Source organism: Heloderma suspectum, chromosome 4, assembly GCF_057233095.1.
Source record: "Heloderma suspectum isolate Gila_16-S chromosome 4, 16-S_ref, whole genome shotgun sequence".
In the NCBI taxonomy this organism is placed as follows: domain Eukaryota; kingdom Metazoa; phylum Chordata; class Lepidosauria; order Squamata; family Helodermatidae; genus Heloderma; species Heloderma suspectum.
The window spans coordinates 310,957,035-310,980,632 of record NC_139461.1 but is presented as its reverse complement, the minus strand read 5'-3'; the positions used below and the strand labels follow the sequence as shown (position 1 = coordinate 310,980,632).

General features: G+C 46.0%; 1 protein-coding gene across 3 annotated transcripts in view; it reads left to right on the top strand.

Moving 5' to 3' along the window:
* Positions 1 to 6,853: 6,853 nt before the first annotated feature.
* The window catches only part of FKBP1A (FKBP prolyl isomerase 1A), a 32,148-nt gene continuing 15,403 nt past the window's right edge, over positions 6,854 to 23,598 (top strand). For 2 of the 3 annotated variants that reach the window (XM_084854515.1, XM_084854514.1), the window contains exons 1-2: positions 6,854 to 7,011; positions 7,124 to 7,171. In XM_084854515.1, coding sequence (XP_084710641.1) covers positions 6,975 to 7,011; positions 7,124 to 7,171 — 85 coding nt within the window. In that variant the 5' untranslated portion in view covers positions 6,854 to 6,974. Of the gene's footprint in view, positions 7,012 to 7,123; positions 7,172 to 9,329; positions 9,445 to 23,598 lie in introns of all 3 variants that reach the window. The other variant, XM_084854516.1, reaches the window with a different exon arrangement.

Genomic DNA, 23,598 nt, shown 5'->3' with positions numbered 1-23,598 from the left:
TTTATTTATTTAAAGCCTTTTTACCTCAGCCAAAAAAGGCTCCCAGAGCAGCTTACAAAGGTCAATAAGGTGACATAGGAAAGCACGGGTGCTTGCAGATGGATGGCTCCTAGCATTACCAATCAAAAGGCATTGTGCATCTATTCTGTCTTTTCCTCCTTAAATGATTTTTTTGTGGAAAGAAAAAAGAAGGAAGAAATGGTGGGAAAACACAGGAAGGTTACAAGTGGCAGATGATGACATCTACATCCCACCCTCACACCCTAAAATTCCATGTACAAAGTAGGGCGACTGCACAATAAAACTCTCATCTGGAACCTGTTTACATAGGAGAGCATTCAAATATGGAATTCCCCCACCCACAGCCTGAAGCTACGCAGTCCACTCCCCAACCTCAAAAACTCCGCCACCTTCTTTCCACTTCCTTCAATATGCCGCATGTATAAAGTAGGGCTAAAATGGTAAGGGCTGCAACAAAAATTTACAGTGTGCAGTCCTTTTTAATATTCCAGCCATGTCCTTTTCCAGGATACCCCCATTCCACCCTACTCCATTTCTCATCCCCCATCCACCCACAGCAGTCGGAATGCCACGCCCCCTGACTATGTCTAGTCCCCCTTGAGCTGTGTGAAGGGCATTTTTGGCTACCTTCAGGTTTATTCCAAACTTTTTTGTACTTCTGCAAACCTTGCCATTTTCCAAGTCTGCTGATACTTCCTTCTAGTGGAAGGTGTTATTTTGGCTCTGTAAGGATCGGCCCTCAGAAAATGAGTTTGCTAATAGTATATTGGATTAGAAGATTCCTGCCCAAGTCTCGTTCTCTGTTCCCACTTCTTATCCGCAGTGTCCTCTCTACAAGCTCATTTGCCCTTTTCAGAGCAGCTCAATATGTCCCCAAACCCACGCTTCCTTTTTTGCCCCACACAGTTTATTGGACTTTGAACCTTTCTAACTTCATATCTGTCTTTGCTCTTTTTAAGCAAGATCAAACTGAATGACTGGAATCAGAGGTAAGTTAGGCTCTGGAGAGAATGAGGAATTCATTCACTCCTGGCTTGGGGAACAAGAAATCATGACTATTGCAGGAATGTTACCGAGGGCTCTTGCCTGCGAAGGACAGATCTCCATCGTTGTCTTTTGCATTTGGAATGGCACTGAAGATGTCTCCTGCGCCAAAAAGTGTTCTGCAGCTTTCCTCAACCTGGAAGCCTCCAGATGTACTGGACTGTGACTCTCATTATCCCCACACAGCACGGGGTGATGCTGCTGAGGCTGGGGATGATGGGAGTTGTAATCCAACCCATCTGCAAGATCAGAGGTTGGGAAAGGCTGGTATACCAGCTTGCAAAGGTGGCTGACTTTCTCTCTGCACCCCAAGCGAGGCCAGAAATGTGCCCCAAGAGAGTGGGTGGCGTACGGCTTGCATTCCCTTGGCCCCTGCTGCTTCATTCCCATTATACTCCAGGCTGTTTCCACACATCCCCCCAAAGGAAATTGCCTTTTGGTGCCAAGAAATCAAAAGCAGTTGTTATCCCATCCTGCTAAAAGCTTTGCAATCGGTGGGATTTGTATTCAGGTATTCTTGTACGTTACGCTGTGTGGGCTGGAAGTGTGCTTTATCGAACTGAATATCAAACTGTGCTTTATACTTTGGAGCTTGACTGTACATTTGCATAGTTTTTTTTAATGTGGACGTCTCTGGGGTTGTTTTATTTCAGCTGACAAAAAGTGCCTTTTATTTTGTACAATCTGAACACCAATACCGATGTTTCACTTTCCCCCTGCCTGTGTGGTCTCCCTTATTCTACAGCAGGGGGCATGCGTTACATTCCTAGTTCTCCCTTTTTGTGTTTGTATTGGAGAGGGGGAGTAGCAACTGGTGAACAGGGAGGAAGGTTGAATCCATGCCCCTCCCGCCCCCCAGCCTGGTTCTTAACTGTCTGCCTGGATGAAGATTCTCAAGTGTGGGCAGAAATCTCATTTTGCTTCTTGGAGAACAGGAAGATGAGGTTCCTGGCACCATGGAGACTGAACTGGGCTGTGATAAGATGCAGCTGACTTAATCAGATGCGTGAAGCAGGCTGAGCACCTGTCGGGTATTTTTGATAGTCAGGGACTGATATATGTTGGAGAGCAAGTCACACTCATGAGGTGAGATTTTTATGTATAATAATCGCTGTGCTATGGCACTTTCCCCCATGTTCTTGTTGTTGTTCAGTCGTTCAGTCGTGTCCGACTCTTCGTGACCCCATGGACCATAGCACGCCAGGCCTTCCTGTCCTGCGCTCTCTCCCGGAGCGTGCTCAAGTTCATATTCATTGCATCCGTGATGCTATCTAGCCATCTCATCCTCTGCCGTCCCCTTCTCCTTTTGCCTTCAGTCTTTCCCAGCATCAGGGTCTTTTCCAGGGAGTTTTCTCTTCACATTAGGTGGCCAAAATATTGGAGCTTCAGCTTCATTATCTGTCCTTCCAATGAGCACTCAGGGCTGATTTCCTTTAGGATGGACTGATTTGACCTCCTTGCAGTCCAGGGGACTCGTAAGAGTCTTCTCCAGCACCACAGTTCGAAAGCATCAATTCTTCGGCGCTCAGCCTTCCTTATAGTCCAGCTCTCACAGCCATACGTTACTACTGGGAAAACCATAGCTTTGATTAGACGGACCTTTGTCGGCAAGGTGATGTCTCTGCTTCTTACTATGCTGTCTAGGTTGGCCATAGCTTTCCTCCCAAGGAGCAAGCGTCTTTTAATTTCATGGCTACAGTCACCGTCTGCGGTGATCTTGGAGCCCAAGAAAGTAAAATCTGTCACTGCTTCCATTTCTTCCCCTTCTATATGCCAGGAAGTGATAGGGCCAGATGACATGATCTTAGTTTTTTTAATGTTGAGTTTCAAACCAGCTTTTGCACTCTCCTCTTTCACCCTCAACAAGAGGCTCTTGAGATCCTCTTCGCTTTCTGCCATTAGGGTGGTATCGTCTGCATATCGGAGGTTGTTGATAATTCTCCCGGCAATCTTAATTCCGACCTCTGATTCATCCAACCCGGCATTTCTCATGATGTACTCTGCATATAAGTTAAATAAGCAGGGTGACAATATGCAGCCTTGTCGTACTCCTTTCCCAATTTTGAACCAATCGGTTGTTCCATGTCTGGTTCTTACTGTTGCTTCTTGACCCTCGTACAGGTTTCTCAGGAGACAGGTAAGGTGGTCTGGTACTCCCATCACTTTCAGAATTTGCCACAGTTTGTTGTGATCCACACAATCAAAGGCTTTAGCGTAGTCAATGAAGCAGAAATAGACGTTTTTCTGGAATTCTCTTGCTTTCTCCATGATGCAGCAAATGTTGGCGATTTGTACTCTGTACTAAACACATGGACAAGATATGGTGTACTGAGCTTAGCATCACCATCATTTTTTTCTCTGCATTTTGACATCAAAGGAAACCTTAAGGCAGCCTCCAAGTTACAAAAATAGCATAAAACAATTAAACAAACCACCAGATGAAACCAGACAAATGTAAATGCTAAAAGATAACAATGCCATAAAGAGAAGACCTTCAAATGCCTTCTGAAATAAACAACATTTTAGCCAGCAGTTGTCAACAACAAATGAGGATCACTTAGTGGGCCTCTTTGGGCAGGGAGTTCTGCAATGAGGAGCTGCCACTGAGAAGGCCCCACTTTTTGTTTCCATCTTCCTAATATTCCAAGGCAAAGTGGGCCAGTTGACAACCTCAACATATAGTGAGAAGGTTTTTTTTTTTTTAATGTTTACTTTCCATATCCGCATGACAAGTTCCCATGTATAGTGAACCATCCATAGTTATTGGACAAGCCTTCTGGGAATTGATATTTGTTGTTGAATTTCTGTACTACAGTCTTCCAGTGGAACAAGTGCAAAAACAAAAAATAATGAAAAAAATACCTATTTCTGTATAGCCAGAGACAGTAGTGTTCAGAGGGCATGGCATACTCCAACATGGATGTCCCAAGTCCTCATTTTAATGGCATGTGTGTGTCTATTAATTTGACTACATGAGCATTGTCCTGTGTTTGATGGATTATGGCTGCAATCCTATACACACCTAGCTGGGAGTAATTCTCATTGAGCTCAGTGGGACTTACTTCTGAGTAGACATGCATAGGATTGTGCTGTAAGCTATAAAAGGTATTGTTGGCAGATGACCATTTCCTTAGGCTATATTAGGAAGTGCCTTAGCTTAGTAGTACAGCATATGCTTTGCCTGCAGAAGATCCCAGGTTCAGATCCTGGCATCTCTATTTAAAAGGATCTCGAGTAGAAGATCTGAAGAACTACTGACACTTGGACTAAACTGTTTTAGGCCTGTTGAACACTGTTTTAGGCCTGTTGAACACTGGAGCAGTGTTCAAAATCTGACCCAGCATAGAATCATCTGTTTTTATGATCTCTTGCATTATGACCCTGTCAAGCTGTATGAAAAGAAATAATTTGAGGGGCACTAACCTAGAACAAAGTGGAATATGCTTCCCGCTGATTGATTTATTAGAATATTTATATCCCACCTGTTTTAAGATTCGTGAGATGGAATGGGGTGGAAGTCCTTAGTTCTGATGCTGAATTAATTCAACAGAACCAGATTTTTGTTTGTTGTTTTGGATTTCTGTTGAACTTCCAGACCCTGCTCCAGATTCCAGACACACAGTTATGGTTCCTGAATTTACTTCAGAGTCCAGTATGATGTCAGTATGGGTACACCCCTGTCCATCTGTGTGTGGATGACATTATCAACCTGCAGTATTCCAGAAGGCTTTGAACCTGTGACAAGAAAAATATTGAATTTTGATGAGCCCCTGGTTTACTCTAGTGAAACTCTGCCATCAAATCCTCCCCTGAGAAGAATTTGGTGGTCTCTCTAGATTTGGGGTATGATCTCCAGATAAACTCAAACTTGGGGAATTGTACACAAGGACAGTACACCTCAGTCTTGTTCTGGTCCAGAACAAGACTGGAACAGGTCAGTTTACATTCCAATTCCAAAGGGCAACGCCAAAGAGTGTTCAAACTACCGCACCATTGCGCTCATTTCACATGCCAGCAAGGTGATGCTCAAAATCCTACAAGCTAGGCTTCAGCAGTATGCGAACCGAGAACTACCGGAAGTACAAGCTGGCTTTCGAAGAGGCAGAGGAACTAGAGATCAAATCGCCAACATTTGCTGCATCATGGAGAACGCAAGAGAATTCCAGAAAAACATCTATTTCTGCTTCATTGACTACGCTAAAGCCTTTGATTGTGTGGATCACAACAAACTGTGGCAAATTCTTAAAGTGATGGGAGTACCAGACCACCTTACCTGTCTCCTGAGAAACCTCCTGTACGAGGGTCAAGAAGCAACAGTAAGAACCAGAGATGGAACAACCGAGTGGTTCAAAATTGGGAAAGGAGTACGACAAGGCTGCATATTGTCACCCTGCTTATTTAACTTATATGCAGAGTACATCATGAGAAATGCCGGGTTGGATGAATCAGAGGTCGGAATTAAGATTGCCGGGAGAATTATCAACAACCTCCGATATGCAGACGATACCACCCTAATGGCAGAAAGCGAAGAGGATCTAAAGAGCCTCTTGTTGAGGGTGAAAGAGGAGTGTGCAAAAGCTGGTTTGAAACTCAACATTAAAAAAACTAAGATCATGGCATCTGGCTACATCACTCCCTGGCATATAGAAATGGAAGCTGTGACAGATTTTACTTTCTTGGGCTCCAAGATCACCGCAGACGGTGACTGTAGCCATGACATTAAAAGACGCTTGCTCCTGGGGAGGAAAGCTATGGCCAACCTAGACAGCATAGTAAGAAGCAGAGACATCACCTTGCCGACAAAGGCCCGTCTAATCAAAGCTATGGTTTTCCCAGTAGCAACGTATGGCTGTGAGAGCTGGACTATAAGGAAGGCTGAGCGCCGAAGAATTGATGCCTTCAAACTGTGGTGCTGGAGAAGACTCTTACGAGTCCCCTGGACTGCAAGGAGGTCAAATCAGTCCATCCTAAAGGAAATCAACCCTGAGTGCTCATTGGAAGGACAGATACTGAAGCTGAAGCTCCAATATTTTGGCCACCTAATGCGAAGAGAAAACTCCCTGGAAAAGACCCCGATGCTGGGAAAGACTGAAGGCAAAAGGAGAAGGGGACGGCAGAGGATGAGATGGCTGGATAGCATCACCGATGCAACGAATATGGACTTGCGCACGCTCCGGGAGGGAGCGCAGGACAGGGAGGCCAGGCCTGCTCTGGTCCGTGGGGCCACGAAGAGTCGGACACGACTGAACAACAAAAGAAAGCGGGGGGAAATCCGCCCCCCCCGTACAGAAAGTGACCGGGCTGCCCCTTCCCCTGCCATGCAGGGTTTCGCGTTTCCAGCAGGGGTCGGAGCAGCCGCACGTGTCGCCCGCCCTAGGAAAGGCCATCTGTTCCTGTGAGAAACCCCCAGCGTGTGCAGGGTCCTGCGTAGGCTAGCGGCGCGTGCGCGAAGTTTACTCCCTCCGCAACAGAAGCGGGGCCTGACGGAGAAGCACGCGCGCCTCCACGGGGAGGGGAGGGGAGGGGAGGGGGAGCCAAGATGGCGCCGGTCTCTCCCTCCCTCCGTCTCTCCCTCGCTCGCCCCGCCCGCGGCCACGCGCCCGACGTTCCGAGGGGGGCGCGCGAGGGGGGCCGGGCCGGGCCGGGCCGGGCGCGGCTGTGAGGGGGCGGCCGAGCCAGGCGAGGCGAGGCGAGGCCAGGCCAGGCCAGGCCGCGGGCGGGCGGAGCCGGGCGGGCTCGCCGGGCGAGGCTGCTGCGCACGCGCGGCTCCTCCCCTCGCCTCCTCTTCTGGTCTGCAGGCGGTGGCGGAGCCTCTGCCGTCGCTGCTGCCGCCGCCGCGCCTTCGACTGACTGCCTCGCGGCTCCTCCCGCTGCGGGTTCGGGACTGGCATCGCCGCGGGCCGGGCGAGATGGGCGTGCGCGTGGAGACCATCGCCCCCGGGGACGGTGAGCGGGCGGGCGGCAAAACCCCGCCACCCCAACCCCACCCCACCCCGCCCTCCCCACAGGGGTCTCGAGCCCCCGCCCCCCAACGGCCTTTCTCTTTCTGCCCCCGCAGGGAGGACCTTTCCTAAACGCGGACAGACCTGCGTGGTGCACTACACGGGTAAGTGAATCGGGGTGGGGGGAGCGCGGGCGTTTCACGGGTATGGGGTGGGGGGGAGCGCGGGTTTGGGGGCTCCTCGCTTTGAGCGGGGGGAGAGATTGACTGGGGAGTCTCTCTGTGTGTGTGGGGGGGGGCCACAGCGGTGCCGTGTGGGCGATAAGGCGCAGGAATGGGAAAGAGGGAGGTGGCAGGTGTGCGACAGCAGGGCGAGTACCTGGTAGCTTGCGTGGGATGAAATGGGGGGGAGGAGGAGGAGAGCGGGGTTGGAGCAAGAAAAAGCTTTGCCCCCCTCCCCAGCAAAGCCCTAGCGTGTGGCTGATCTCTCCCGGCCCCCAGTGTCATATACCTTTCCCTAATCTGATGTCCTCTAGATGGGTTGACTACAACTCCTAGCATCCCCCGGCCAGCATAGCTCTGTGGGCATAGCTGGCTGGGGGATGCTTGGAGTTGTAGTCCAACACAACTGAAGGGCACCAGGTTGGGGCAGGCTGGCTTGTAGTAGGTAAGGGGCCATCTCTCCAAAAAATCATACTTGCAAAAGGGAGGGGGCTGTTTCCCCCCAGCCCCAGCTTACCTGGGTGCCCCTCTTTGGCCACAGCTATGAGTCCGCCTTCTGAAGCTCTGAATTAAGAAACAGGGTGGCAGTGATTTCTGGCAGATGGCTTAAGGCGGGGGCACTTACTCTCTTGACAACCAGTGCTTCTTAAGACTGGGACAGGAGAGAAGGGACTGGGTGTATGGGCATCCACCCCAGGGAGCTTTGTGAGGCGGGTCACCCATGTTCAAGCCCAGCGGGCCATTTCCTTTATGCCCCTGAGCCATCCTCTGCTAGCTGGGGCTGCTGGAGCAGTGACTGATTCTCAAACAGCTGTGCTCTCAGGATGGGCAGAAATCATCTTGCTGAGAGGAAGATATGAGTTAGATAAGCAGTTGTCGCCCTTAATACCCTAATTTTGTCATAAATCTTGCCGTTTCTGGCAAGCATTTTAGGCTGTGGTTAGCAGCTTGCAGGGTTATTTCTCCCCCTTTCTCTGCAACCGTAAGGTTCTCTTTCAGCTGCACTTCAGTTTCAAGCAAGGCTAAAAAGGGCTGTTGAGGCTTCTCCTTGCCTTGGCCTATTCTGGTTCCTGAGTGGTTTTATGTAAATATCTCTGCACCCAAATTATTTTTTCCAGTCGACTTACCTGTTTGTCACTGTTACTGGGCACGTTAAATTATTTAAAGAACTTCCATCAGAGGTGAGAAAGAAATTATTCCAAATTCCTAGGCACTAAACAGCAAGTATTTAGAAGCTGTTTTCTTTTATTCCATGACAGGGCTGGGTCCTACCCCTCCAAGTTCTTGGGGAGTGAAGGTTTTTTTCAAGTCTTTTCCACTTTCTTTGGGGTGTCTTTATGTTTATGTGACGCTGCCTTACATTGTCAGGCCATTATTAATACTAATGTATATGGCTTTATGTGCTAAAAAGTCATCAAGGTGGTATAGGACAGCTTAAAACAATAAAACCTTAAAACAATAAAAACAAGAACATTAAAAAAGTGAAAACATTAAAACTATGGATTTTGAAAGGCCAAATTGAAAAGTCCATCTTGTGTAGTATTGTCTACTCTGAGTGGCAGTAGCTTGGCTTGCCAAGTCCTCAGGTAGAGGTATTTTCCAGCACCTCCTATGTGAGAACCTTTAGCAGTAATGATTCTGATCATGAGGATAGAACTTGGGGTGGTTATTAAGATATTCTGGATTAATTAACAGCGACTGTGCTCTTAATGTGGGATCTCATTCATACATGTAAGGTTGAAATGATATGTGCTGGGGATAGGTCTGGGGATCCAGTTAGAACCTCTCACACTTTTTAAACACACACACGCTACACCACGTTTCAGTATATCATGCCTCTGTTCATATGTGTCAGAACTTGTTACAGCGGCGCGTCCCTGTCTCTGCACCAGGCTGATCCTTTGGTGCTATACAAGGAATCTAATCTTGGCAAGGAGAAGGAGGTGGGAATGGTTGTTCAAGAATATTGTACTTAATCGTCAGTGTGCAGCTGTCTGGAGAGGTGATTTGTGTATTACATTAGAATTAAAAGTAGTTTTGTTTTGGCTCACATTAAAACTTTCTACCAAGTATTGAATCTGCACTATTCTTTGGCTTTTAGTGTTGGTTGAAAGGGCCCTGAAATCGATGCAGATGGAAGGCTAGCCTCCTTGCTATGTGGACTTAGAAAATAACTAGACCAGCATGCTACTTTATGGGGTTCTGTTGCATGTCAGGTAAAATTCGTAAAAGTATGCATTTTTTTTAGTCCTGTCTGTGTGCCCTTTTATGTGGTAACAGCCTCCCTGATTTTGAGGGTGGCTCTGAATCCTCTGGAATGTGAACTCTCAATGTTACATACTTTGGTAGGTATTTTTGCTTTTCTGCTTTGTAACCTGATTGGCTGCTGTGTGGAACTGACAGGCAGTTTGTCCAGTAAGGTGTTCTCCTTTCTAGAGTGGGCTTCATCACTAGGAAGAGATGAAGGTGACAGCTGAACCTCTGGAAGAAGGCTTTTAAAAAACTAGACAAGTGTGCATACGTGCACACACCTGCCTGCCTCTAGCTCTTAGGGTTGCTAACAACTATAAATAATTAAACATATGGATACACACTCTAAAATCCATTGTGCTTTCCACATCCAATGAATAACAGTCTAAATATTCCTAGATAACACTCTGACTGTGGCAGATTTCTGGATGGCCTGGGATTGCAGCACTGGATTGCAGCTCTTAAGAGTGTCTCTTTAGGTTCCCTTGCAGTTGGTATGGAGCGCACTCTCATGGCGTTGTTAGTTGGCCATAGAGACTGAATGGGACATGGACAAGACTATCTCGGACAAGAATATCATAATGCCTCTATTGTTGAGGTTTGGATGCAACGTTCCATGCTTCTGATGATCCAGTACTTGGCGCTTCGATGTGTTGCAATCCACACAGCTAGCAGTGTAGGTCAGCTTTCTCCAATGTGATGCCCTCCTGGTGTATTGGACTATAGCTTCCATAATCCCCAGCTAGCATGGACAGTGTTTGTGGGTGTTGTAGGCCAGCACATCTGGAGAGCCACCAGCGTGTGGTGGTGTACCTGCACAGCTGGCCTTCTGCAGTGAGCACAGGGCTCTCCCAGCAGTGAAAGTACCTGTTTTTCCTTTTCGGCTTGAAGCTGATGGGGGAGACTGTACAGTCTGTAGAGCCAGAATGTTTCGAGCATGATGCATAGTAAAAACAAAGCTGTATAGGTGGATAGCGCTCTAGGTGGGGTGGTCTGAGTCTCAGCAAAGCAATTACTAGCTTTTTTTCTTGGTGTGTGTTTTATATGCTGTGTTTTACAAGGATTCATGGTGAGATAGTAAAGATAGCTTAGAAATACGAGCAAGATATAGACCTGAGTGGTGACTGCTAGCATCTGCAAGGATGCTGGAAAAAAAAAATCCCCCTCCCTAGTCTAGGGAGGGAGATCATTTTGGAAGCTTCAAGGAAACATGGAGGGACAATTTCTGGGGATGGTGTAGATACAGGATATCCTGTTTTTAGGGCCCAGATAGGAAGAGGCCCAATGGGATAACCTTGTTGTCTCTTCCAGCTCTGTATTGTAGCTGTGGAATCTGTGATGCTGCCAAATGGTTTTTTTGGCGTCTAGGAAGAATGGTCCATAGTGATTAGGAATGCCACCCCTTGCATACTTATGGGCAAGGAGAATCCCTGTATGAGGAATTTGGGGAATCCTTAATGTAATTCAAATTTCAACCAAAAAACTTGGTTTTCACCTTTGAAGATCTGCCCTTTGTCTTTGCTGTCCCTAATGGAATGAGGGAGCACTTTGCCTGGCTGTCATCCTTGCCTTGCAGTCTGTTTTCCTTCCTCCTTTCTCCTCTCTATAGAGGTGGCGTAACATTCCTTATGGCTCCATTCCTATAGATGTGAAAGCGAAGAAAAGGGTTGGTGCATAAACAAAGTCCCTCCCTCACTCTCCCACCCCCCCTTCCCTCTGGCCTATCAGCCACTCCATCTGCTTCTCTTCCCTTTCCTGCTGTCATTGGGTGGGGAAAGGAAATGAGGATGGTTTCTCCCTGGCTGCCTGTTGTGCTGACAGGAAGAACAAAGGGATGGCTGGCAGGGGATCAGGAGGCTGTTGGTCTGGGCAGTAGCCTTGTCAGCCCTCCTAAGTCCATTGGGCAGCCTTCTTGCATGTGGGAAGCATTTTGGGGTGAGGAGAGCAAGAGGTAATACCTTTCTGACATCTTCACTTGAATCTTGTGCTTGAACAACATCTGTTTGCTTTTAGCAAGCACTGTTGTGCTAAAATTCAGCCGCTCTTCTCTTACTATGGGTTTCTTGCCCTTTCTCAGGTATTTTCTGTGCTCATTTGCTTTCTTGGCAAGCAGTAGTGACTCAAAAGGCTGGCTTATCTCAAATTAGTGTGTGACATCAAATGTAAACAGGGTAAGGATTGTTTAGTAACGTACATCCAGAGTGCCAGGTGCCAACATCCAGTTTTTGGAAACAGAATCTTCAAAAAAGGAAAAAAGAAATGGTTTGTGGGAGAAGCACTGCAGTTTGCCTTTCCCATTTTTTACTCTGCAGTATTAGAAGTCATCCTGGAAGGAGATGTTCTATAGCATTAATTTTCTAGGAAGAATGCTAAATATGTAGGGTGATTAAAGAGCAACAGAAAAGTGGACAGCAAAGGCTACTAGCAAAGGTTGTCAGTGGCTACTAGTCATCATGATGGCTATATATTCAGTATCAGAGGTAGCATGCCTTTTCATGTCAGTTGCTGGAGAACATGAGTGGAAGGTGGGTGCTTTGTGCTTGTGTCCTTCTTGTGGGCCTCCCAGAGGTATCTGGTCGACTGCTGTGGGAAGTGGGATGGTTGAGTAGATAGGCTTTTGGTCTGATCCAGTGCGGCTGATACTATGTTCTTGTGTTCCCATTTGCCATCTCTTACCATTATTTCTTCTGCTCACCACATTATCCACTTCTCTCTCTTTCTTCTGGCTTCCCTATTGCATTCAAGCATGACATGTTCCTTATCCTAAAAAAAGTCTGATCCAACTGTCTTGTCCAAGTACCACCCAATTTCCCTTCTGCTTCCAAACTGCTGCTTGCTTCTGTCTTTCTCTCCTCCAGCTCTTTTTTTTTTTACCACAGCAACCTGGCTTCTGCCTTCTTGCGCTCCACTGAAAGTGATTTTTGGTGTAGACAATTTCCTCATTGTCTTTACATTCCTCCTTGACCTCTCTTCTGCCTTTGATACTATTGATCACTCTGTCCTGTTTGATTCCCTTTATTCCTTATGTTTCAGTGATTCTGTCATCAGGTGGCTTTACCTGTCTAATCAGTTTTTTTTAACACTTCCACAGTAGGAAGCTCTTCCTGTTTCCCTTCTCGTTTCCCCTGCCCTCCTGAAAATGAAAATAGCTGAATTAAATGGATATCTTTCCCATTTACTCTCCACTTTCCTTTCCTTACTGTACTGTATTGCCTTCCCTTTGTCAGATTTTTCATTGTAAGCTCCTCACGCAGGGATCTGTCTTATAATTTGTAAAGTGCTGTGTGGATTGTGCTATATAATTAATGGTGATAATTTAATACGCGAGTTGCCAAAAAACAGCACAGGCAGTGTAAGTTCCCAATTTAAAACAGCACAGGCAGTGTAAGTTCCCAATTTAAAACAGCACAGGCAGTGTAAGTTCCCAATTTAGTAGAGACTAGAGCGAAAACCACTTCAGGCACAGGGGGCTGCATCTGTATTACAATGTGCAGCTAAGTAGCACACTTGTATCCTTTGGAATTCTGTGGGATAGTTGCCAGAAAGGTTGGCCACTTCTGATGTTTGCACACCGGTTACCCTTGTACATCTGTATTCAGTATCGTGGGAGCTAAAGAGCTTACAAGGCCCCCCACCCTATCCTCCCCTCGCTGCTTTCACTGCAAGTTTTGGGTGGTGGATATTCGGATAGCAGTTCCAGCCACATCCCCGTGGTGGTAGTTTTGGATTATGTGAGGCATAAATATGTGTTCTCTGGGGTGCCAGTGTGGGGGCAGTAGGGAGCAAGCCTCTGTGCCCGCAGCATTTGGATTAGAGACAGACTTGACTAACTCCTGTTTCCCCTTCTGGAACATTGTGTCAGCTGCAGCAGTTACATAGCATTTCAGATACATTTATAAGGAGAATTGTGAGATTAATGGCAGCAGCGTTTAAAGTTGTTTCAGGGGAAGATGCTTCTGACCATGGCCTGAGCCTGATATGCTTTAAAAGCAGCTTAATGTGATTGAGCAGAGGCCCGGTTTTGCACTAATTGCAGTTCTGGAGTCAACTTGTCTAACTGGCCTAATAGGGTAAGGAAGCCTCTTCTCCCCCCACTTTGTTCTCATAATATAAGTGGAGGCAGGGTGTTAGAGAGGAGTGCTGATAAAAGTACAGCTGCACCAAGTGTTCTCCAGTTTCAACCTTCAGATAGAAACCATTAATCTTGGCAGGGTAGAAACTGTGCAGATATTCTTTCAGTACTCTCTGACACTATTCCCCCTGCTGCTTCCTCCTTGTACAAGTCACGTGGGAGATTTCAGCCACTCAGGGATCATGAATAGGATGATGTTGCAGTGCTATGTAGCCTGTTAGATATGGCTACATGAAGTAAGTGGGGGCTAAATAAATGAATATGCAAACATTTTTTCCAATGGGTGTCAAAAAGGTTGGGAAGGTATTGTTCCAGGTCAGACTGATTAGTATTCTTTTGGCAGAGACATGTGTTGGTATTTTGGGTAGCATGTAGTAAAACATGCTGGAGTGTATTAACATTCCCCTCCCCCCTTTCTGCCTGTATTGGAATGTTCAGAGGCTGTACATTTATGTATTACATTTATATCCCACCTTTCTTCCATTGTGGAACTCAAGGTGGCTATATGTGGTTCCCAGGTGGTCTCCCTTCCAAGCACTGACCAGACCCAGATCTGCTTAGCTTCAGCGATGTGGCTGCCTCATGTGCCTTCAGGCTATGCCTTGGAACCATGCTATTGAGAAGGCTGTCTGGAGGAAAGGAATACATACAGATCCTTCTGCAGCACATGAAAGCAGACTTTTTATTAAAGCAATGCTCCCCTGCTGAACAGCTTATTTCAGCTTGAGGCACATGGATTTTTTTTTCTAGATACCATCAAAATAAAGAACCTTCTCCTGCCCTATTATACTTGAATTTGTGATGCCACTCTCTTCATTCATAGGTGCATCTCAGTGTCCTGGTTCACACATAATAACTAACCATGGGTTGTTTAACCCATGGGTAGTTGGGGTTGCATGGGAGAGAGCGCACGTCCTCCCTACCGCTCTCTGCTTCAACTTTGCTTCCGGTTTAGAAAAAAACTAGGGGTTCCTGGGTTCCAGGTTTGCTCAGTGATGTGTGAACCTGGAACGCTTGAAATGTTGAGGCAGAAACAATCTAGAGCTTTAACCCAACATGCCATGGGTTCCTTGGTTGTTTCTGGTATAGAAAACAAAGTGGAAACGGTGAGCAGTTAGGAGGCACTGCACTTGCACACTACAGCATGACTCCAACTACTCATTGGTTAAACAATCCATGGTTAGTCATTACTTGTGAATCAGGTCAGTGTGTAGGCTCTGAGCCACTTGCCAGCATATTGTCTGTGCTGCTCTTGCTAGTTACCAATACTCCAGTCCTCTTCTAGTCTTTTAATTCTTGAAAACATTTATACCCCAGATCCCCAAAGCTTGAGGTGCCTTACCAGGATCACAATTTTACACCGAAAAATACCATTAAAACCAGCATAGGATACAAGAAAGCATAGCGACATGGAATTCTAGCGTGAAGTCCTGCCATCTAGTATGATGGATGTCTCATGCTGCAAGGTGCATGGACTCTGTTTCTCGGGTCATCCATGTAGCCGTTCGTATTTCTTGAGCTACCTCTAACCCTGTGAGTGCCTTGCTGCAGGGGGAAACTCAAGGAAGGTTTTGTCGTGTTGAAACTTGTTTTTTTATTGTATTTGTCAAGTTTTAGTTATAATTGCAGGCTGCCTTGAAGGCCCTTTTGAGGACTGAACAGTGGGGTATAAATAGCTTTATAAAGAACTAATGCTGGCATAAGTGGTACTGACCAAAAAGCACTGTGGTCAATCTTATATTGATCATTTGCTTCGGCATTTATACCTCGCCTTGCTCTGATCAATCATATTCAGTGCAGCTTACAAATAAAAACGTTACTGCTGTTTTTAATTTGTTGTAAAACAAAATCAGCAAAACCATATCAGGGCGATGTGAGTGTTGTTGAACTTGTTGGAAACTGTGACTACAGTGCTATCAAATGTAATTTATATGTAAGTGGAAACTTTCTAAGGAAGTCCATCAGAGCCACATTTGACTTCAAAAGAAGAAACTTCAAAAATGAGGGTATTGGTAAAAAGGAAGTTAAAAGGGAAAGTCAAGCCTCTCTGGAATGACCGGGATTACTCAAAACCACAAGAAGCTTAGCTTGAATGTGTACTGCAGGTCAGGAAAGGTACCACAAAGTCCAAGAGGTCATCAGCATGGTTAAAGAGCAGTGTCAAGGAAGCTATTAGAGAAAAGAAGGCTTCCTTCAGAAAATGGAAGTTTTGCCCAAAGGAGGAAAACATTACGGAACACAAAGTTGCAGAAAAGAAATGGATGCAAACAATAAGGGATGGGGAGAAAAAGGCAATTGAGCGTATTGCTAATATTAAGATCAACAACTTAAAAATTCTCTAAATACATTAGAAGCAGGAAACTGGCTAGGGATGCAGTTCCGGATACCCGTGTCTGAAACGACATTTTAAGGAAGGGAGTCTGAGGAACTGAAGCAGATAACAGTAACACAAGATGAAGTTCTAGACCTTTGAAAACAAAATAAAAAATGTCCCTCAGATTGGTCTCTGTGCTTCTAGAGGATTGGAAAGTGGTCAATTTAACTGCAATTAAAAAGGGATCGGGGTGGGTGGGGGGAGGATGGGAAAATACAGGCTGGTTAGTTTAATGTCTGTTTCAGTAAGCTGGTGGAAAGTGGTGGTAAAGATAAAATTATCAGGCATATAGACCAGGGGTGTATAGCCTGCATGTGCTCTCCTGTATGCCTATCATACACCCCCCTGCCTGTCTAGGTCTCTGAGAAGGGGAGTAGGAGGCTAAAGCTGCTGCCTTTTCCCCAGCAACCTCAAGGCAGTGATGCCTGTTAAGGTCTGTTTGTGCATAATTCCTAACCATTGACTATACTGGCTGGGGCTTATGGAGTCATAGTCCAAAATATCTGGAGGTCACCAGGTTGCCTACCCTGGTCTAAGCAAAATGGGTTGTCTTTGGGCTTTCTCCCAAAGGTATGTACTTCCTTTCCAGGGCTCCCTCTTTCCCAGTAAGCTATGAGGGCATGGTGTACTTCCTTGCCTGCATCCTCTAGGCCAAATGTTGCCAAGTGGTCTTCATTTTGTCTTCTTTTTTGCTTAAACTTGATAAGGCTCTCCACAGTTTGCAAACAGGCTGTCATCAGATGTTGTTGCCTTTTGCTTCTTGGCTTAACTATGGCCTTCTGCCTACCACCAGCAAGTCTTCTGTCCTGTTAACAACTGCTAAGCTGCATGGGCTGCCAAAGAGTTGTCTCCCTCTGAGTTTAGTAAGATGGCACTTTAGGAAATGTCGCACATTCTGTTCATACCTTCCCAAAGTAAACAGCTCTAGTGCAGGAATGCCCTTTGTTTTTCTAACTGCTTCTTTTAGCGGGGACTCTGCCTGCTGGCGAAGTACTTTACCGTGTAAGGTGATGAGGCTTTCTAGCTGAAAGGCCAGTTGTGCGGCCAGGACTGAGAGTTTCAGTAAAAGCTGCCTTTGGGGCGCTCCTTCCTCTCTCCTTGATAATTCAGAGTGGGCGGGAGCTCTTGGCTGGCCTTGCCCATTTGCACATTGCCTTCTGAGGCTCTGGAGGGCAGCCTGCCAAGTGTGGCAAAGTCCCAATGAATGTGAGATGTCTGCCCTTCCTGAAATGGAGCCATTCTTCATTCAGTTCCAACTTTTATGTATATGACTGTTGCCTAGGTTACAAGTGCGGATAGGGCTGCAGTTTCTTACTTTCTGCAACAAATGCAGCCATTTGTAGCTTTCTGATTATTGGAGTCTCATTCTAGAAGAGCTGCAGCATGCAGCAGAAGGGTTATGTCGCGTTCTGGCACCATTAGCTAAGGCTGCAATGCTGTGCACGCTTACCTGAGAATAATTGCATTTGAGACTATTTGTGTTGAAGGTGCAGGCTATACATTATATACGTATGTAGTACTGACCTGAGTGGGGCTTACGTACAATTAGGCATACATAACATTAGGCCAGCTTTCCCCAACCTGGTACCTCCAGATGTGTTGGGTTGCAACACCTTCCCTCATTGCCAGCCAGTGTGGCCATTGAAAGTTAAATAGGTTTTCAAGGCAGTTGATATGCTTACTCACTGGTTTGTGATGCTGCCGTTTGTGATGCCTGGTGTGTCTTATCAGTTGGCTTTGTAGTTGGTGTCCCATTTGACCAGTGAAACCACAGAAAGGTATTGACAAATAGCCCACGAATGTCACATCTGCCCACCATCCTTGTCTGTGAACACAGGCTGTAATTTCTGGCATACTTAGAATTCTTCCGGATTTGTGGGGCGGAAGGATATGGACGGACTACAGAAGAGATAGTAGGATTCACTTGCAGGGCTCTCAAAGAAGGAGGTTTCAGCTGCGCAGAGTTCCCATTTTGCGGCTACTAGACGTGTGTGTGCTCACACCCCTTTGAGGTTATAAGAGCATCTCGGTAGCCAGCTTAAAAAAAACTTAACAAAGAAACCAAAGCCTCCGCATTTTGCAGAATCTACCAAGTTTTGCACGGAAAGCTGCATTTTACAGTACTGTAACTTACTACGATACTTGCTCCATTTCTTGAGATAAGCCATAATCCAGAGCAGCAATAAAACAACCAAATAATAAACATTAAATGGCTAAAGATAACTTGGATAAAGAAACATAGGTAAGATAGGAGATATAAACAAGCCTTTCCTGAATAGGAAGGCTTTTACTATCTCTTGAAAGGTGCAAGAGGACCTGTCTTAGGAGAGAATTCCACAAAATCTAAAGGCTAGTTCTCTTGCCCCAGCAGGAGAATGGGTAAAGGCTGGCCCGGTAAATGTGTCAATTTCCAGAGAGGTAGCTGTGTTAATTATTGCAGCAAAAACAGCAATCTTGTAGCACTGTAAAGACTAACACATTTATTATGGCATCAGCTTTTGTGGACTACAGCCTGCCTCGTTAGGTGCATGAAATGTTATCCCGAGTTTCAAGTGTGTGTGCCCACATGTTTTTTTTGGTGGGGGGACTGTCAACTGTCAAGGTCAGAGGGAATTGAATTGCAGAAATACAGACAGCGCTGATTACTTTATTTACAGTGGCCATTTACAAAAGAGTTGTTGGGTGATAACTCAGACATCCATGCATTGGTGGGTTGATTAACCCATAAAGTGTGATTTAAAAACAAGACCTTTGTTCCTATTCAAGCCACAGGAGATAGAGTTGAACTTCTTGATGAATTGCACCTCAGCTGTTTTGTGCTGAGATCTGCTTGTGACGTTCCCTTGTTTAAGAATGGCCAGTTGGATGTCCGTGAGAAAGTCTCCTGGGAAGCTGAAGTCCCGTCCCCCCCACTGGTTTTATGGAATATTGCTATTTCTGATAACAGATTTGTGTCCATTTATTCATTTCCACAGAGACTGGTCTGTTTGTCCTATGTAAAATTCAGTAGGGCATTGCTGGCAAATTATGGCATATATGGCATTGGAAGATGAGCAGGTTATGAACCCCATAATGTGGATGACATTTTGAGGTCCTGTTTTCTTGTTGAATGGTTATTTTGAAGAGGATTAATGGGTCTGGTATTTTCAAAGCTTTTTAACAACCTCCCACTTTCAGTCTTTCAGTAGCCCACGGGAAACCCACAAGTAGGGCATGAGTGCAACAGCACCCTCCCACCCACGTTCCCCAGCATCTGGTCTACATAGGCACACTGCCTCGGCAGTCGTACAGGCCTGCCACCCAAGGTCTGTGAGAAGGAAGGGTCATGGTCCAGGCTGGGTTGTAGTTCATTGATACTTACTGGTTTTAGCTGGGAACTGTAGGTCATGATAAGTGGTGTTCTGTTTCTCTTCTGTGTCTGTCCTGCAGTAGATGGTTCCTGCATAGCGGTCTGTCCTTGTTTTGCCTTTTGTCCCCCATTCCGATGAGTAGTTGTAGTCTGAGGTATGCCTGATTTAAATCCTGTAGTTATGTGCCTCTGTCCGACAAATCTGATCAGATACAGTGCCATTATTGGGCTTGGCTGTGGAGAATGGGTCTTGTGGAATGTTCAGGGTGGAAGCTGGAAGCATGTAAGTATGTTTACTGATCATTTTTGATACAATGCGGTGCTTAAGACCATTTTTATTTATTTATTTATTTCTATACCGCCCAATAGCTGAAGCTCTCTGGGCGGTTCACAAAAATTAAAACCAAACAGCACACAATAAAACAATTTAAAATATATAGAACATTAAAACCGAATATAACAATACAACCACAATAAAACCTGGCAGCAGTGCAGGAGTTTAAAATACAGATTTAAAACAGCAAAGCTAAAAGTCTAGAAAGCTAAAATGCTTGGGGAAAATAAAAAGGTCTTCACCTGGCTCCGAAAGGAATACAATGTAGGTGCCAGGCGAACCTCACTAGGGAGCTCATTCCAGAGCCGGGGTGCCACAGCAGAAAAAGCCCTCCTCGTAGTAGCCACCTGCCTCTCACTTCCTTTGGCAGGGGCTCATGGAGAAATGCCGCTGACGATGATCTTAAGGTCCAGGCAGGCACTTATGGGAGGAGGTGATCCTTCAGGTAACCTAGCCCCAAGCCGTTAAGGGCTTTAAATGTTAATACCAGCACTTTGAATCGGGCTTGGAAATGGACTGGCAGCCAGTGCAGCTGGAAAAGTACTGGCGTAATATGAGCTCGCAGGCCAGTCCCTGTTAACAATCTTGCTGCCCTATTTTGGACCAGCTGAAGCTTCTGGACCACTTTCAAAGGCAGCCCCACATATCATAGAATCATAGCATAGTAAGGTTGGAAGGGGCCTACAAGGCCATCGAGTCCAACCCCCTGCTCAGTGCAGGAATCCAAGTCAGAGCATCCCTGACAGATGGCTGTCCAGCCTTGTCTTGAATGTCTCCAGGGTGGGAGAGCCCACCACCTCCCTAGGGAATTGGTTCCATTGTTGTATTGCTCTAACAGTCAGGACGTTTTTCCTGATGTTCAGCCGGAATTTGGCTTCCTGTCACTTGAGCCCATGATTCCGTGTCCTGCACTCTGGGATGATGGAGAAGAGATCCTGGCCTTCTTCTCTGTGACAACCTTTCAAGTACTTGAAAATTGCTATCATGTCTCCCCTCAGTCTTCTCTTCTCAAGGCTAAACATGCCCAGTTCTTTCAGTCTCTCCTCAGAGGGCTTTGTTTCCAGTCCTCCAATCATCTTCGTTGCCCTCCTCTGAACCCTCTCCAGTTTGTCTGCATCCTTCTTAAAGTGTGGTGCCCATAACTGGACACAGTACTCCAAATGAGGCCTACCCAGTGCTGAGTAGAGGGGAACTAGTACTTCCCGGGATTTGGAAGCGATGCTTCTATGAATGCAGCCCAAAAGAGCATTTGCCTTTTTTGCAGCCACATCACATTGTTGGCTCATATTCAGCTTGTGATCGACAACAATTCCAAGAACTTTCTCGCTTGTAGTGTTGTTGAGCCATGTATTCCCCATCTTTGTGCATTTGGTTTCTTTTTCCTAGGTGTAGAACTTTGCATTTATCCCTATTAAATGTCATTCTGTTGTTTTCTGTCCAGCGCTCCAGTCTATCCAGATAACTTTGAAATTTGTTTCTGTCTTCCAAAGTATTAGCTATCCCTCCCAATTTTGTGTCATCTGCAAATTTGATCAGCATCCCCTGCACCTCCTCCTCCAATTCATTAATAAAAATGTTGAAGATCACTGGGCCCAGGACTGAGCCCTGCGGTACCCCACTCATTACCTTTCCCCAGTTTGAGAAGGCCCCATTGATAAGCACTCTTTGAGTCCGATTCTGTAGCCAAGTGTGGATCCACCGTATCATTGTTTCATCTTGCCCACTTTGAGCTAGTTTGTTTATCAGGATATCCTGGGGCACTTTGTTTGAAAGCTTTGCTGAAGTTGAGGTATATGATGTCTACAGTATTCCCACGGTCCACAAGGGAGGTTAATTGATCAAAAAATGAGATCAGATTCGTCTGGCAGGACTTGTTTTTGACAAATCCATATAATGCATTGCAGTAGTCCAGACGAAAAGTTATGAATGGATAACTGTAGCTAGGCTATCTCTGTCCAGATAAGGGCGTAGTTGGTATACCAGCCTAAGCTGATAAAAAGTGCTCCGTGCCACTGAGTTCACCTGTGCCTCAAGTGACAGTTCTGGATCCAAGAGCACCCCCAAACTACAAACGTGATCCTTGAGGGGGAGTGCAACCCCCTCCAGAACAGGTTGAATATCACCTAGCTGGGCAGACGAACCACCCACTAACAGTACCTCCGTCTTGTCTGGATTGCATTTCAGTTTATTGGCCCTCATCCAGTCCATTACCATGCCCAGGCACTGATTCAGAACAGCCACTGCCTCACCTGGGTTTGATGAGAAAGGGGTGTGGAGCTGGGTGTCATCCGCATATTGATGGCACCTCAGCCCACACCTCTGAGTAACCTCCCCCAGTGGTTTCATGTAGATGTTAAACAGCATAGGGGATAAATAGAGCCCTGTGGAACCCCATGGCACAGAGCAATAATCCCCCAGCACCACCTTCTGGAATCGGCCATCCAAGTAGGAGTGGAACCACTGCAATGCAGTGCCTCCAACTCCCAACCCAGACAACCTATCCAGAAGGATACCATGGTCGATGGTATCGAAAGCCTCTGAGAGGTCCAGGAGAATCAACAGGGTCGCACTTCCCCTGTGTCCATTGTGTAGTGGCTAGTGTAGGTTCAGGTTGATGGTGTCTAGACCATCAACGCTTTCTGTCCATGAGTCCAGATAATGAAGTTGTTGTCAGTGAATCTCAGGGATAGGAGCTGAGAAAATGTTCTAAGTCAGCTGTGAAGGTGTTGGCATATTGTGGAGCCATGAGAATTGATCTGACGATGTATGTTCTCCCTAAAGCTGAAGTAGTTTGTGGGTAAGTACAAAGTGGCAGAGTTTGTTGGATAGATATGCTGTAGTGTAAAGCTAGGCAACCCAGTGCCCTTCAGATATTTTCTGCTACAACTCCCATAAGCCCCAGCCAGTATGGCCAATGGTCATGAATTATTTGAGTTGTAGTCCAAAACATCTGGAGCGTACAGGTTACCTGTCCCTGCTGTAGTGCCTTCAGTGATAACATTCCTGATGACTTGCAGTCCATTTTTGGGAGGGATGTTGGTGTAAAGGGTCTTAAAATCAATGCTAACTAGGATGTTTTTTCTAGGAGATATGTCAGTGGATTGTAGTATCAGGAAGTCAGTGGTATCCTGTATGTATTGGTGGCGAATGGTCTGAGGATAGTCCAAGACAATGGGGATGCCAGTTGCCTAAAACAGTGGGGTGCCCGAGGTTGCCTGGTTAGGTGTATTGGGTAGCGGATAGGAGATGCTGCAAATGTAGACGCTCATATACATGTGCTGTCCTCCTATGAAAAACTGATGTGTAGCACCTGGATGCTTCATTGTTGTCTCAAACTCTGTCCGAGACTGAACGTACCATCTTTCCTCCTAAGCCCGCCTCTCCTCTCCTTATCCACTGACAAACATCACCACCTGCCCTGCTGAACAGGCATGACGCCTTGGCTTTCTTTGATTGGTCCCTTTCCTTTGTTCCTCTGTATTTATAGTGGGGGCTGTGATGTCTATATTTGGTCCAGTGTGGATGGAATGTTAAAATTATTTCTACAGCAGGAATGTATTGTGTTGATTCTTCAGAGGAAAAATGTGTGGGTCTGGCTTTTTTTGCAAGTACTGAGCTTTGCTGGTCATGTAATCAAATGGAGTAAACATTTGTTAATGTAAGTGGGGGTGGTTCTGCAGCTCCATGTGCATGAAGTATTTAAATTGTTTTCTTGTTGAATGATTATTTTGAGGAGGATAAATGGGTCTGGCATTTTCAAAGCTTTTTAACAATCTCCCACTTTCAGTCTTTCACTATGTCTGGAAAAATATGGCCCATCCTCTCTTCTCCTTCAGCTAAAACTCTGCTTCATATCCTGGTAATCTTTCACCTTGACTATTAGTCTTCTCTGCTGTCAAAATGAGTTGCCTCGTTTGTTCTGATCACATGA